This window comes from Alternaria triticimaculans, assembly GCF_023758025.1.
Source record: "Alternaria triticimaculans strain BMP 0046 chromosome Unknown scaffold_16, whole genome shotgun sequence".
In the NCBI taxonomy this organism is placed as follows: Eukaryota; Fungi; Ascomycota; class Dothideomycetes; order Pleosporales; family Pleosporaceae; genus Alternaria; species Alternaria triticimaculans.
The window spans coordinates 71,915-86,971 of record NW_026055973.1 but is presented as its reverse complement, the minus strand read 5'-3'; the positions used below and the strand labels follow the sequence as shown (position 1 = coordinate 86,971).

Genomic DNA, 15,057 nt, shown 5'->3' with positions numbered 1-15,057 from the left:
CATATCCCAGTATGTCGGTTACCCCTCACGAGTGTTGCGCCATCGATAACAGCGTTATGTTGTCGAAGATGGGGCAAGTGGGATTGCGATGCCCTTCACCCCACTCTTGCGGGTAGCTTGTGATTGGCCATGCGACACATCATCTACGCTATGCATCATGCATAACAAGGGGTATTCTGCCAAAATCAAGACAAGCTATTGAGTGCAGACTGACATATCGCATGTTTCTTCAACCACCACCATACTGTATTGCAGCCCTTAGTCATGCGAGTCGATAGCCCCGTCATCCTCGTCCCGCACATCGTCGAGCTCAAGGTCTTGTTGAGCCAATGTGTATATGCCTTCATCTCGGTCCCCAACGTCCATATTCGCCTCGGCGCCATCGCTCTCGTCACTCGCGTACGCTGTGGCAAGCCTCTGATCGTAATGCAGCTTCTGCCATGCATCGACAATAGACCTGGCTTCCTCTTTGTCTCCATCATGATGAATACCGTCTCGGAGCAGAGCGAACATTCTCCTCGCAATCATATACTCCGGTTCGTAGGCGTATCGCTTCCACTCGACACTCGCCGCTTCTTCCCACAAGCTCTTCAATCGCCGGTGCTCGGCATCTTCTGGCATATCTGCAGCTATCATCTCATTGTACTCGTGGCCACCTGATACCCATAGCCAGAACGGCGCACGATAAGCGACGAACTTGGGGCAAAAGTATGCGAACTGAGCATCCCAATCCAGCAACCCGGTGAGCAAAAGCGATGAGTCATCTTCAATCTCTACGAGCATGTTTCGCGGATAGAGGTCGAGATGGCAGAAGTAGAATCGGTCGCTATCCGGAATAAGGCCCATGTTGTGAAGAGATTTTGTGATGATATCGAAACAATCCCATATAACCTCATCGCCGTCCTCCTGATCTTGCTCCAGTCTTTGCCATCGACAACTCTGGTGTAGCAAGAATTGACGGGTAGTCATAGCCTCAGCGGGGCGGTCCACAGGTCCTGCAAATGCTGATACCAGGCCCTGACTAGTTCTGAAGGCACAAATTTCCGGGATGACTTCGCCGCGAGAAAGTAGTAGTACTCTTAGACGGGCAATGATACCTGCCTTGGGTCCCTGAATCTTATGCAATCTCTTCATGACACGAACAACAATGTGCATCGTGCTTATCTTTTGGTTGATCGTAAGTCCAAGCCATATCTTGTTGAGATTTTGGCCGGCAAGACGGTTCTGAATGGTATAGGTCCGCGACAAAGGATTACGCGTGTGTTCATCGAGATGTATGACCCGAGGAACCAACTTGCGGAATTTCATGCGCGCGAACTTTAGGGTAGCCACATCATACCTCATGTCCAAGTCGTCGCTTGAAGGCTCCCTTCGTGCGCTCCTCAGTATGTAGTGTTTTGGCTTGTAAGCCTTGATGTGAGCTTCATTAATGGGCAGCAACGAACGTATCCATGGAACAGTGAAAGCGCGAGGAGGTAAAGGCCTGACAGTGATCGCGGTGATGCGGTTGTAAGTCCCACCGCGCAGGCGCTCGACTTGGAAGCTTGATCTTGGGAATTGAGCGGCGCAAAGCTCCATAACTCTTGTTCTGAACAATTCGAACGACTCTTGATCGTGTTCCACAGTAGATGTCTGGGATACGCTGGAGGACTCTTCATCTTCAAAGTCGACATCACGCTCTTCGTGCTGAGCGGTATCGATGAGGTATCGGCGTATGTCTGACGCTTTGAATCTGGAATTTGGCATGGAAGCTGTAGGGGTTTGCGCCTTATGGAACGGTGCGGGCATGTGTGCGAGCAACTATGAGCAGCGAAACACCTTTCCCGGCCTGATAAGTTGAATCTCGTGCGACATTGCGACTTTTCCAAGGTGGTATTTGCAGGTATTTGCAGGGTACGTGCAAACGCTCGTACCAGAAGCTCCATAGGAAGCGGGCCGAAGAGCCCAGACGCTCGATATGAGAGCGAAGGAAGAAGAAGTACATCATACCAAAAGAGAGAGCAGTTCACAAACTCCAGAGAATAGGAAAGCTGTTACAAAACAGAAGATTCTTGAACCCGCCGCCGTTGCCAGATGTCACTAGGATATCGTGATACGCGACGGTGCCGGACGTTGGCTGTGGTAGGCCATTGTCGACGTGTTTGCGCATAGTTCAACGGCCTTGAGTACCGGGATCAAGAACATAGTGAGAAGGAACAGCAATGCGACGCGATGAGTAGACTAAGGCAGCTGGGTGCTGAGACGCGAGAGATGACGGAATGTCTTCCGTCATCGCGTCCTGTCTGATTGGCCGACGGAAGCTCCACCTTCCGTCCACTGCCCCACCCTTCGCATTAGTGTTGCTTGGTCATGCTCGACATAAGCAGCGCATTCTCCGCCAAGCCCCAGGTTAACACGCGCCGGATTGTTAAACCTTTACCAACCAGACAAGCTCACGATGGCACCCACACCAGACCGCTCCGAAGCCTCCCTCGAACATTCTCGTCACCCTAGTCGCGTTTTGCATAAAGCGCCCCCGCCCGACCCATGAAGACGCTTTCCTCCCTCCTCATCGCCATCATCGCAATTGCACTTGCAGTATACAACAACGAGTACATGCTCTCAAGACTCACACAGTCACTGAGACACGTCACATCCCTCGCAAAGACTACCAAGCCCTTCTACAACGCCACCGAAGATATGTCGACCATGTTCCGCGGACTGCCCGTCATCCCCGATGAGAAGTTCACCACCGATGCGCCCCGCAAGATCGCAAAGTCCTTCCTTGCTGTCGAGCAATCTGAAGGCGCAGGAGCGAAAGTGAGGAGGAGTGTTGGCACCCCCAAACTCCGCAACTTCTCTCCCTTCCTCATGCTCGACCACTTTGCCATTCCACCCGGCGCAGGCTTCCCTGACCACCCACACCGAGGTACGTAGATGAGCGCAGACGAGATACTCATGATCCACAGACTGACTTCTCATTCAGGTCAAGAAACCATCACATACCTCCTCTCCGGCGCCGTCGACCACGAAGACTTCGCCGGAAACAAGGGCACCATCGAGCAGGGCGACCTGCAATTCATGACCGCCGGTCGCGGCATCGTCCACGCCGAGATGCCGCGCCAAAACGAGGACGGCGCACCCAACGTCGGAATGCAACTCTGGGTCGACCTGCCCAAAGAACTGAAGTCATGCGAACCCCGCTATCGAGACCTACGAGCGAAGGAGATCCCCGAGACGACCGCGGACAACGGCAAGGTGCACGTCAAAGTCATCAGCGGACAAGCGTACGGCACCGAGAGTCTGAAAGAACTGGCATACACACCCGTCTGGCTGCTCGACTTCACAGTCCAGCCCGGCGGCAAAGTCAAGCAGCCCCTACCCAAGGGCTGGAACGCCTTCGCATACCTCCTCAACGGCACCACTATCTTCTCTTCCGACGGCGTATCGCGACCCATCGAACAATATCACAACGTCGTTTTCGAGAGCAACGGCGACAGCATTGAAGCATCCGTTGAGGAGGGTGCCGACAAGCCATCACGGTTCATTCTCGTCGCTGGTCTGCCGCTCGATCAGCCCATCGTACAATACGGACCCTTTGTCGTCACGTCAAGAGATGAGGTCATGCAGGCTATGATGGACTACCAGAGCCATTCGAATGGGTTTGAGAGGGCGAATAACTGGGAGAGTGAGATTGGAAAGAGTATGGTGCATTGAGCTGCTGAACTCTGGTGACGATTTTCTTTTCGACTTCTTCTTCTCTATATACCAAGTAACGATACCTTTATTCCTTTTCTCACAGCATTTCCCACTACCCTATTTGTCGTCTCATTCGCTTTTATCTACAAACGTTCGTTCTGCTGTCAGTTGCCCGGGAACAACATCACGCTCAGCAAACGTTGTCTCATGATATGTCTCGTGCGCTCTACGATTGTCTCGCAACCGACCCTACAGGACTACAAATATCCAATGAAACTCATCCCTCATGCGTCTTCTTCCCAAAATCCGCCGGAACTCTATCCACACCGACCGTTCTTCTGCGCGATCGACTGCGCTCCAATGGCCGACTCATCCACTACCCAAGCTCCACCAAGCTCGCCACTTTGCTCAATGTGTTCTCAGTCCAGGACGATAATCTGTACTGTATGCAACTGTAGCCTATACTGTTCGGAAGATTGCCGTGAGACCGACCTGCCAATACACCAGCGTCTGTGCAGTTCGTTCAGGGATTTCGGCGTAGCGTCCGCACCTCTTCCGAGGCTCACGCGCGCGATTGTGTTTCCAGAAGATAGAACCAAGCCCCGCTTCGTCTGGGTAGTCCTTGCCAAGTCCGCAAGACCCAACGCTCCGGACAATATGTATGACGTCCTCATATTTCACCCTTCAGGCCCTCCACCTGCCAATGGACCATCAGTACACTTCCCTAGTCTGATCAGGAATGAGGTTCTAGAGCGTGTGCATAACCCTATCCACTTGGCAGGAGTTTGCACCCCGGATGCGACCGCTGAGTTGAGGATTGACGAGGAGTCAGGCTGGACCCAGTGGACGCTTGGCCCAGAGATGATGGCCGTCTATAAGGGGCCGTTGATCTGCTTTGGTCTTGGTTATCACCTCGATATGATGTCGTTTCGACATATCATGCATGCTTTGGGTCAGTAGTTGTATGCTGGCGCCTCCATCGAAGAAACGTCGTAGTTAACTTCACAATCTATCGATCCACAAATGGAATGTGCCCTCGGTGAATCTGTTTCTAATCATTTTAGCCTGAGATCAAACACTAACACACCCATTCGAGCTGTCTTCCACAAAGATACCACCGTAGATTTGTCCTTCTCCACGCAGGGTGATATGCTCTTGATACCCGTCATACACCACAGTCTCAGTCTCCGTAGGCTTCTTCGCAACACCAATCTGCAACTGCCCACCACCAGCATTGCTATTAGGCGTAGCCTCCGTGACCGCCTTCAACGGTTCATCACCCGAAGAGTAATAAACCTTAATCGTACTAATCATCTCGTCAGCGCCCCTTATCCCCACCCAAACCCCATCGCACGAAAAAAGAAAAAAGCCACTTACTCCCCAACATAATCCAACTGCACCCCAAAATTCTGCCACTGCCCCCTCACTATCCTCGTCTCGTACACAAACTCATTCTCCGCATTCTGCACCTTCCACATCTCCCTCTCTTTCTTCGTATCCACACCTGTCCCGCCATCACCGACCAACACAACACCTCCGACGAACATGAATTGGTTACCGCTGTAATCACCCTTCTCATGCCACACATTCATATACTCATGGCTCAGATTAAGCGGCCTGTGTTCATCCTGCCGGATACTCCAATGGAACGTTACAACCCCGTTATCCGATGCATCGGCACCGGCGTCGTTAAGATCGTCTTTGAGAAGGAGGCCGGCGCGGCGGAACCCCGTTTGCAGGTTTTCGCCTGCGCGGAAGAGGGAGCCGGAGTCGATTGTTACTTCGAGTGGTTTGTGTCTGAGGGGGTTGTCGAAGCGCGATGGAGGTGTGGTCTTGGGGAAGAGGAGGATGGATGACCAGGTGCGGTTCTCGCCTTTTACGTAGTCCGGGTTGTAGGGTGTGCCGCCGGTGGCTGTGTCGAAGGATTGGAGGGTTAGGTTCTTGGTGATGCGGCCGTCGAAAATTATGGGGCATTTGATGTTAGTTTTTGGGGCGTGAGGGTGGGGATGGACAGAAGGAAGAGGTGGTGCGGGTGCGGGTGCATGTGAAGGTGGAGGCGGAGGTGAAGGTGGATGCAATGGGTTTGCGAGGGCGAAGCTCAGGAATGGGAGTATGGAGAGGAGATGCATCTTGGGATGATGTTCCTAAGACAATGTCAATGCTCACGATGCACTTCAGTATATTTTATAGGCATCAAGTCAGCGTTGCGCTAGTGAGCCCTATGCATATTGGCTAATTAAGTAGAGCGGCAGAACACTATGGGCGAAGTTCTAGTGCAGCCACATTTACCGGAACACCATTCGCACCAGGCCGACGGACCTGGACGCCGGATTCTTTCGCATCCTGCGACGACAAACATCTTACTTCTCAAATACACTGGTTCTGCTTCTAGATGCGATCTAGAACCTTCATGACGCGATGAACGCATTCACGCACTAGACCACATACGGTGAGGGGACATCACCATAGTTCTTTCGCCCTTCTTCCTCCATCCACTTCGTCCAAAACCGCTCGAAACCCTCTTTGGAAGCTGTTTGAAGTAACACGTCATTGTGCATCTCGAAAGCCTCGTCGAACTTGGAGGCTAGGCTCCACGGCTCCTTGCTGTCTAGAATCTCTCGAACTTGCCCACTACCGATGGAGTAAAGATATGCCATCAGAGCCGCAATGTGAGCGACAAGCAATGGCTGCTTATCTTTCCTCGCGACGTAAACACTACCCAGGCTGGCTGACCATTCAGAAGGGTTGAGTTGTGCGAAGCCGAAGTTCCAGGCATGGTGCAAGCCTTTGTAACCACCGCTACGGTTTCTCCAGGCCAGTGCTGGTGGTATAGTGCGAGCAAAAAGATCGATACCGAGTTTGGAGGCAATCCACATGAGGAGATTGTCGTCTTTTTCGTAGAAGCCGTCGGTGACTTTGCAAGCCTCGAGTGATGGGCGATCACTGACCAGCCGGTCACCGATGCAGTTGATGCGCACACCAGGGATGTAGCCCTTTGTTTTGTGTCCAATTTGGCGGCGTGATTTATCGTACTCCATGTGCATCATGTCGACGATATGTCGGAGACTGGTCATGTCGAGATGTGCGCGATGGCCGACGAAGAGTATATTGCCTTTGCAGCATCCTAGCAGCTCGGGTGCGATGTTTCCCATGCTCTTGTTTCGGACGCCAGTCAAGCATAGTTGATCCGGTAAAGCTGGGCAGGCTGCAAGGCAGCCAAGCATGTGGATAGTATCGTGCGAGCGTTTTAATGCACAGTTGTAGGATGAGTTTCCACAGCTGACGAGTCCCTTGCTCTGATCACCTGGCATTAGATAGTATTGCAGAGCAAAGCCCTCATCGCTGGGCTGGGACGTCATCCTCACCCATACCCATTCGGGCGCGGTCTTTCTGGCGTTGAAGAAGATGGCCTTGAACAGTCCAGGTCCAGGAGGGATGTGATTCTTGTAATTTCGATAAGCCTTGCAGAGCAGCATATGAACGGATTTTTCGTCCTGCAGACATTCTGTCGAGCAATAATAGCTGCATTTGCATGTCGTACACATGCATGTAGCTTTGCGGTGGCACATGCAGCAGAGGCGAACTGGTGGTCTCGAGACTTCATTCATGACGACGTTGTCAGTCAGGTATCGATACGGTGTAAGATTAAAATAAGAAAGAAGGATGAAAGGCTAGGAATGCAGGACAAAGGTTTTAATCTCTTCTGAGAACGGAAGGGAAAGTGCGCGAACATGCGCATAGCACCCACCAAGTGCTTTGACAATGGAAGCTTTCCCATGGAAGCAGCTCGATTTTAGCGAGACATTACAATCAATCTGCAGAGGTGAAAGTATTGAAGCCGTGCCAGGTAATGCAGACAGCCCTGTGCATATGATCATAGCCGGTAGAGATTAGTCATCTTTCTCTTCACTTTTCCGGGTTGGGGTTGTTGCTCGTTAACGCCCCAGAATTTGAGGAAGGTGATCGGTTTCCAGGTCCACTGCGCTTCGTCGTTCAGAGCATTGTCCAGGATCCACGTAATAACGGCGGTGAATGCGACGACTCCGATGGCGCTGACCCAATAGACCCAGAATTCACTTCGGTTCTGAGAAGTTAGTAATTTTTCACTAACGATATGTTCATGGTGATCTTACCGGTGCATAGTTGTCTTGCATACTGAACAAGCTGCTCGTATATGCCAAGGGAATGAACAGCAGGGCGAGAAGATTGAGTCGTTTCACGCGCTTGGCCTCCTCCAAGTTCTGACGATTACCCGCGATCGATGCCAGTCCAGTCATGGCTTGGATCAGATTATCGGCCCTTTCTTTAAGGATCTTGAGACGGAAGTAAACGTATTGGAAGTCCTTCTCGCAGTCTTTCCACGTGTGCGCATGCAACCTGACGGACTTGTTGATCTGCCCATCTAGCGAATAGTCGAGACTGAGTAGTGCATCTTCAAGATCGTCGCGATAGTTGCCGCACCGACGTGAAATAGTCTGCAAGCTCTTCCATTGACCCTGCTCTTCAACCCATGCGGTAGTAAGACGAAGCTCCAATGAAGGCAGCATTGCTTTGATGTAATCGACAAGCTGAAGGTAGTGCGCAGCGACTATCTTCTTGAGGAAGATTGCTGATGTATTGGGCGTAGCCCACTCGTCTTCGGAGAACAGATCAGAGTGTTGCTGGTAGTAGTGAAGGAGGTCGCGCAGCATTGACGTATGCGGATGTTGCGTCTTGCTATGTATTTGATGATGAGGGACGGGCGGAATGAAGTCGACATAGCCTTCCTGAAAGGGCGTGTTTTGAAGTTCGTCGCGTACATTGGAGATTGGACGAAGTGTGTTATCGTCAGGATCGACTTCTTTGGGCGGAGGGCTTAGATGAAGCAGCTGGGGATCACACAATATGACCACTGCGTGAATTAGCTAATGTCATTCAGACCTTCTCTTACCACTTTGGTCTCCGGGACTGGTATCGGGCTCTAAGGCGGCAACATGGTTCAGAGAATGAGCCTAGGATCGAGAGTGTGAAATTGACGTACCATCCCAGCCGCCATCCTCGGTTTGGCGAGACCACCACCCGACTTTGCGACGTAGTATCCCGATCGTACTGTTCTCCTTCTGACGGGATGCTGTCATGCCCACATGCCGTCGCGTTCGCTCGCAGAAGAAATAGCGGTTCTCGAGCGCCTTGTTGAACTGTCGCAGCTCGCAATACTGGAGCTGGAAAGCTTGCCGTGGGTCAAGCAAGCTAGGTTGGGGCAACGCATCGCTCACTGGTGTAAAGTCGTTACTCCAGACACATGTCCTCTCTTGCCGCTGGAAGAATGAAGGTTCCATGAAAAAGTGACCGCCGACGGCTGCGACAAAATCAGGTGCCAGACCCTCCATGATATAGATGCGCCGACGGTTGTGGTTGTGCCCCGCGGATTCAAAGTGCTTAACAAGCTCTTTCTCGCCTCTGAATTCAGTCGTTGTGAAACCAGATGCCCCAGTAGGAGGAGCGTCTAAAAGCGCGACGAGCGCGTTGCCATATTTCAGTGGCTCATCCTTGTTGTTTGGATCGGCCTTCTTCAGGCCAGGATTGGACCCGCTCAAGGCCTCGATATAGTCGCGGTATTTGCCTGCTCGAGATTAACGACACCTGCAAATGGCACTTGGACAAAACATCATCTACCATTAGCACAGAGCCACGATCCAATCGGTGGCTCTTCGCTTTTCAGCATGTTTGGGCTTGGGGTGACCGTCCTCGAAGTTGCAGCAACGGATGTTTTGGTAGCTTTTGGAGCCCCCGCGATAGTCGCCATCTCGACTGCGTTGACGCCGTTGTTGGCCATTAATGCAGATGCGCGTAGCGTGCCCGACCTCAGGGCCCTGGAAATATATTGGCTCTTGAGCAGCTGGCGAGAAACGCGTAGATGCTAAGGGTTCGGAACGCGTCGTCGTGAATAAGACGGGATGAAGGAAGCGAGCCTTCCATTTTCCGAAGGGGCCGCGGCTCTGCATCGAGGCGGAGCTTTTTCTGCATCAATTGGGGGCCAGAATTGCGCCACGTCATCCGTGCATTCACAAAGTTCCGCTTGTGGACGCATGCTCAAGTCTTGTGTCTGTATCGCAGGCACATTGAGGCTGTGAAACGCGGCCGGTGAGTATTGGGAGGCGGGGAAACCCTGAGGCAGCCTGGGTAGTTCGCGTCGCTCGCCGCTGCGCATCTCCAGGCGTCATCGAAGTCTCTTCTTGATACGCATTGCTAAACTCATGAGAATATTTCTGCAGCGACGCTGTGGCTTGTCGCAGTTAATCACGCAGTCGAGGCAGCACCTAGGACTAGACTAGGGTGGAATTGGAGAGGCTGGGGCAGGTCACGTGAGAGATTAGCGCGTCAATCTTGCGCGCTGTTCCCCGAACGCGTTCACTGCGAGTTGCCACGGCGAGAAGTCTACACATTTTGTCACATTATCATCCCCACTCCATCACCGCAGCTTGAGAGCACCGTAGGCATAGACCTACGTATGCATCGATGATTTGCACAGTCACGAGTCGGAGCGCAGGCTTCACCTTATCTTACCCCGCATGCATGCATGTGGCACGACCTGGAGCATGATGTCGACTCTGGCACGTTTGAGGCGACCGCCGTGATCCCACATGTCTCCCACTACTCTCTTGCCGCTTATACTTGGAGAGTCTTTCAGCCTTGCATCACGCAAAAAAATCGTAGTCGTGCCTGACCATCTGGGCACAGTACGACGAGTGCGCAAACATGAGGCTCCTCAACACGTATACCCTGACGCTCACGACGTTCATTGGTGAAACACCTGAGTACGTTATCCTCTCACACCGGTGGGAAGACGAGGAAATTCTCTTCGAGGATGTGATGAAGGTCCCTATCAGCGACATCAGCAACCCAGCCCGAGCCAAACGTGGATTTCCTAAATTGCAGGGGACCTGCGCACGCGCGCTTAAGGACGGATTCGGTTGGATCTGGATAGACAATTGCTGCATCGACAAATCCAGCTCTGCGGAGCTTCAAGAGGCGATCAACTCAATGTTTCGGTGGTACCAAGAGGCTCAGTTTTGTTACGCTTATCTGAGTGACGTTCCCAACGGACAGGCTGGATTGGATGTAGCATTCAAAGAGAGCTTGTGGTTTACCCGCGGTTGGACCTTACAGGAACTACTGGCACCGTGTAGCGTCGAATTTTACGCAGCCGACTGGACGTTCATCGGCTCTAAAGCATCGCGAGCCGAAGAAATCGCAACTATCACTGGGATCGCCCTTGCTGCTCTTCAGAATGTCTGGGCAGTTCAGAAGGACAGATATCTCGCTGCAGAGAAAATGTCATGGGCTGCGCATCGACGGGTCACTAAGTCCGAAGACATGGCTTATTGTCTGCTCGGTCTCTTCGATGCGAATATGCCATTACTTTACGGGGAAGGGGGACGTCGGGCATTTCGCAGGTTACAGCAAGTAGTCTTTGAGAGCGAACCCGACTATACGCTGTTCCTCTTCGCTACTCACGATAATACTGATGCGGATGGCCCTGGTGTGCCAGAGCATGCACCATTGCTCGCGTACTCAGCCAGGCAGTTCTGTAGGAGAACTCCATGTAGGGAGTGTGCGAAAGAGCCAACGTGCCTTCCCGATTACATCGAATATTCTCGGATGGGCAGCGTCGTTGACGCACAGTGGAACGCACTCAACGACCCCTCCCTGAAGTTGGTCAAAAGCGGTGTGCAGTTGAAGGTGCCTCAGACTGGATACAAACCGGGCCTCCAGTATCTTCCATTGATCACCAACCGCTATTCAAGGAAGCCAAGTGGAAAAAAGGACGGATTGGTCGCACTTTTGCCTTTGACCCTGACAGGATACAAATTCCACCTCTTTGGGATCGTTCTCGAGCTGCTTCCGACATCCAATTACGCTCGCCTTAACACAGCCCCTATTATGGTAGATATGAGGAGCCTTAATAGTGATGCCTTTGATCCCAAAGCTCTTATAGTATCCGACGTTTTCCTCTCTCCAGTCGAGCACATGGGTCCCGACCGGGCGCTTGCCTGTTTCGAGTTCCACAGTTCTTCATTCATGGTATCATCTTGGGATAGCAATTACGTTCATGTCCCGAACGAATGGAAACCTGAAAGCATCTTCACAATGGCCAGCACCGCGTCCCACAGCTTTGGTTTGACGATAAGGACGTCCAGTAGCTCCTCAAGAGTCTCTCCCGTAATTATACTGGGCGATTCCATAAAGGATATTCGACTGCTAGGCGTGGAAGTGCAAGGCGATGATGGCTCAACGTCGCGATTGACATCAGAAGGGAGCAGCCTTGCAGATCGCATAACAATCCCTCTGGAATCAGCACAGGCTTGTATCCACGTTACTCTTCGCCGTTTATGCACCACATTAACCGGCCACATCCTTGATCAAGTCGATGTGCGTTTCCGAATAGATATGGAATACGTTGCAGACGATATGCACGGTATCGAACCTGGAAAGATGAACAAGGAGACGAAAGATAATGATGCGGACGAACTAGACTGAGACTGCATTCTACACACTTCTCTTTCGACTCAGATTGCTACGCATGCCATGTCGCACCGAGGCCGAGCCTGGCCTACATCCATGCCAGCGCCAAATCTCGAGCCAACACACTAAGCTATATCCACGCATTCACTTCATTATCGCTTTCTTTACCACGCAACGAAAGGTAGCCCGATGTTGGCATCACGCCACAAAGATAGCCTCTCAGGGATCTTTTGGGCATACGAAAAACCCACCACCATACAGGCAGATCATCAGTGGGTACACTGGGTACTTCAGCTGAGACATCAAAACTACCGATATGCACTGTAATTCGCGCAGGCTGGAGCGGCTTTTGCATTGGCATCGTTGCATCGATACTTTTGGTGGCAGCAACTGCGGTCGTCGTTTCCTGGTTGGCCCAAGATGCCAACGCGTACGCAGTCTTCGCATTTTTTGCCTTCTTGCTTATTGCGGCCAGATGTGAGTGTATACATGTACCGAGCCTGGATGTTATTGACGACAAGTCAGCGAGACTCGTACTGATGGCAGTAGTGAGTAAGGTCGAGCTTTCATCTTGAGTTCCGGAGTTCTTCATTTGAAGTATGAGCTTGGGGTTGTACTACCGATATCGGCGAGTGTCCGACGAAATCTAAAGTGCTTATCACGGAATCAAATGCTACTTGCGACCAGTTCACCTTGACGATGAAGACCTCTAGTACCCCCTCGAACATCTCGGCAACGATCGTACTGGGTAATTCCGTAAAGGAGCTTCAGCTGGGAGAAGTGGAAGTACAAGGCGATGGGCCAACGAACCGATTGGCATTAGCTCAGAACGATTTCACGGATCGAATAAATATCTGGCTGGTATCAAGACAGGGCTACATCAATGTTGCACTCCGTCGTTTATGCTCCACACATATCCATCGCCTTTCCGCTGGTAGAATCGGTGACCGTTACCGAGTGGATATGGAGTACGTAGGCGAAAGCTTATAAGACTCAAAGCCTAGAAAGATCGACGTCAAGACTGAAGATATCGATGCGGATGAGTTATCTGTGAATACCACGGCCGCCGACTTAGTCTAGCATACTATACTCTTCCTTGTCGAGATAAGTCGCAGGAGTCCTGTCCCAGCAGCCTTGTACCTTTTATCAGGGCGGGTTTTGTGTCGGCAACCTTGACTTCAGACATTGGGTGGCAGCGACTATAATTAATCTTACTCGGGTAACAGAGGGTGGATGCGCCAACAGCGTTCGCAGTTGCTACGTTTATCCTAACTGTGGGAACGTGTGAACCAAGAGATCCGTTTATCTCGATTCTTACTAACTATTAGGTGGCTTAGCTGCCACTATTAGCGATCGTGAGTAAGATCTGAGGCTTGCATGGTCACAATCGCTCGCATGGGCGACCAGGGCGCGATGAGGCCCTTTCCCGCGGATTCACGATATAGTCCCTTCTCAAGGGACCGAACACTTGTCTAGCTTCTGTGCTCATCTGTATCTTGGACGTCGCGATATATGACCTTCAAAGATATGTAGCAGGAATCGCTGCGCCTTCCAGTCCTGTGTGCCGTGGGTATGCATCGAGCACGCGAGGCGCGCTCGAAAGTCATTGCATACTACGCACGCTGCATACGACACGGAACTATCGATCTGCGCTTTTACAGGATTGCGACATTCTTATTAGGTCTGTAGACAATGTAAAACCCTTAATGTAGGCGACGATATTTACTATTTAGGTAGTCAGTGTCGCGAATTTTGCACGATTAGTTCGGCGGGTGCCTGGGCATTCCCAACAAGGAGAGCACTAACTTGTTTGCCAGCTACGTCAAAGTAGGCGTCAGGGTGCTCAGCCTTTTGCTTGGATGAGGTGCAGATGCCTGCTGCATTGGTAGTGGTGGTGGCCCCGTGGAGCATACGTCATCAGCTTTGCCCCGCTTTCGCCTCGTCATATCCCCAAGTCACCTTCAAGCACGACACCGCGCGACACCGGCCGACACTAATATGCTCCCGCGCAAATAATTGCACTTTCAATTCGCAAACACACCAGTTCGGTCATCAATTCGTCAAGATCGCTGCTGTCGAAGATGCGCATGCAAGCACCCGTGGAAACGACCTTCTGAGTAAAAGGAACACGTCGCTGGCGCAATGTCTGAGACCAAGTTTTGTGGGAGGTGTCAAGAAGTCCTTCGTCTAGTACAAGGAGATCTCAGTTCATATACCGATCACAAGACACATCATGATAGCAGCGAATCATTCAGCCAAGCAGTAGAACAAGGCTGTCACATATGCAATTGGGTCCAGATTGCGCATACTTGGTCCAGACGGCGATGGCGACGCGATTTGGAGCCTGTGCACCACACAAATTACCTGTGGAGTATTCCTTATGAGCCGGGAAGGCGCGTTGACTATGTCGAAGACGTTTTAGAGCTTAATATCTACGTCTACCCGTCAATCGACTACCCCAACAGTGTCTTGAGATTACGTCTACTAGATTCGAATATTACAGGTAGTGTCCTTATGTAGTATGGGTACCGTCGCTAATAAACTCAGAAAGCCGGCCGTGCGCCATCCGTACTGCATTACATCCTATGATAAAATCGGATGAGACATTGTCGCTAGTTCGGCAGTGGATCAACGAATGCTGTTCAAAGCATGTCGAATGCCGACAGCGAACAGATCATATGACATTACCATCTAGACTCGTTCGAGTCCAGACCGATGGCACAAGTCGCGAAGTGAAAGCGAATGTATGTCGCGCCGATGTGTTGCCGGTAGGAACTCCATATCTTACTCTTTCTCACTGTTGGGGCAACGTTACGTTCCTCACCACAACCCGCGCCAACCTGCTTTCGTTCGAGTCATCGCTTCCTGTGGAAA

General features: G+C 51.6%; 5 protein-coding genes across 5 annotated transcripts; 1 reads left to right on the top strand and 4 right to left on the bottom strand.

Annotated features, from left to right (window-relative positions):
• Positions 1-258: 258 nt before the first annotated feature.
• J4E78_008610 (uncharacterized protein) lies at positions 259-1,746 on the bottom strand (the record flags this gene model as incomplete). The annotated part of the gene is made up of 1 exon (XM_049369210.1): positions 259-1,746. One exon carries the CDS (start codon positions 1,744-1,746, stop codon positions 259-261), a length of 1,488 nt encoding a protein of 495 aa, XP_049218911.1.
• A 780-nt stretch (positions 1,747-2,526) lies between these two features.
• On the top strand, positions 2,527-3,696 carry J4E78_008609 (uncharacterized protein; the record flags this gene model as incomplete). Its single annotated transcript, XM_049369209.1, has 2 exons — positions 2,527-2,908; positions 2,966-3,696. The coding sequence occupies 2 exons, from the start codon at positions 2,527-2,529 to the stop codon at positions 3,694-3,696; spliced, it is 1,113 nt and encodes a 370-aa protein (XP_049218910.1).
• A 1,355-nt stretch (positions 3,697-5,051) lies between these two features.
• On the bottom strand, positions 5,052-5,807 carry J4E78_008608 (uncharacterized protein; the record flags this gene model as incomplete). The annotated part of the gene is made up of 1 exon (XM_049369208.1): positions 5,052-5,807. One exon carries the CDS (start codon positions 5,805-5,807, stop codon positions 5,052-5,054), a length of 756 nt encoding a protein of 251 aa, XP_049218909.1.
• Positions 5,808-6,113: 306 nt separating this feature from the next.
• Positions 6,114-7,154, bottom strand: J4E78_008607 (uncharacterized protein; the record flags this gene model as incomplete). The annotated part of the gene is made up of 1 exon (XM_049369207.1): positions 6,114-7,154. The coding sequence occupies one exon, from the start codon at positions 7,152-7,154 to the stop codon at positions 6,114-6,116; it is 1,041 nt and encodes a 346-aa protein (XP_049218908.1).
• A 398-nt stretch (positions 7,155-7,552) lies between these two features.
• Positions 7,553-9,382, bottom strand: J4E78_008606 (uncharacterized protein; the record flags this gene model as incomplete). The annotated part of the gene is made up of 4 exons (XM_049369206.1): positions 7,553-7,762; positions 7,812-8,569; positions 8,699-9,280; positions 9,334-9,382. 4 exons carry the CDS (start codon positions 9,380-9,382, stop codon positions 7,553-7,555), a joined length of 1,599 nt encoding a protein of 532 aa, XP_049218907.1.
• Positions 9,383-15,057: the final 5,675 nt, after the last annotated feature.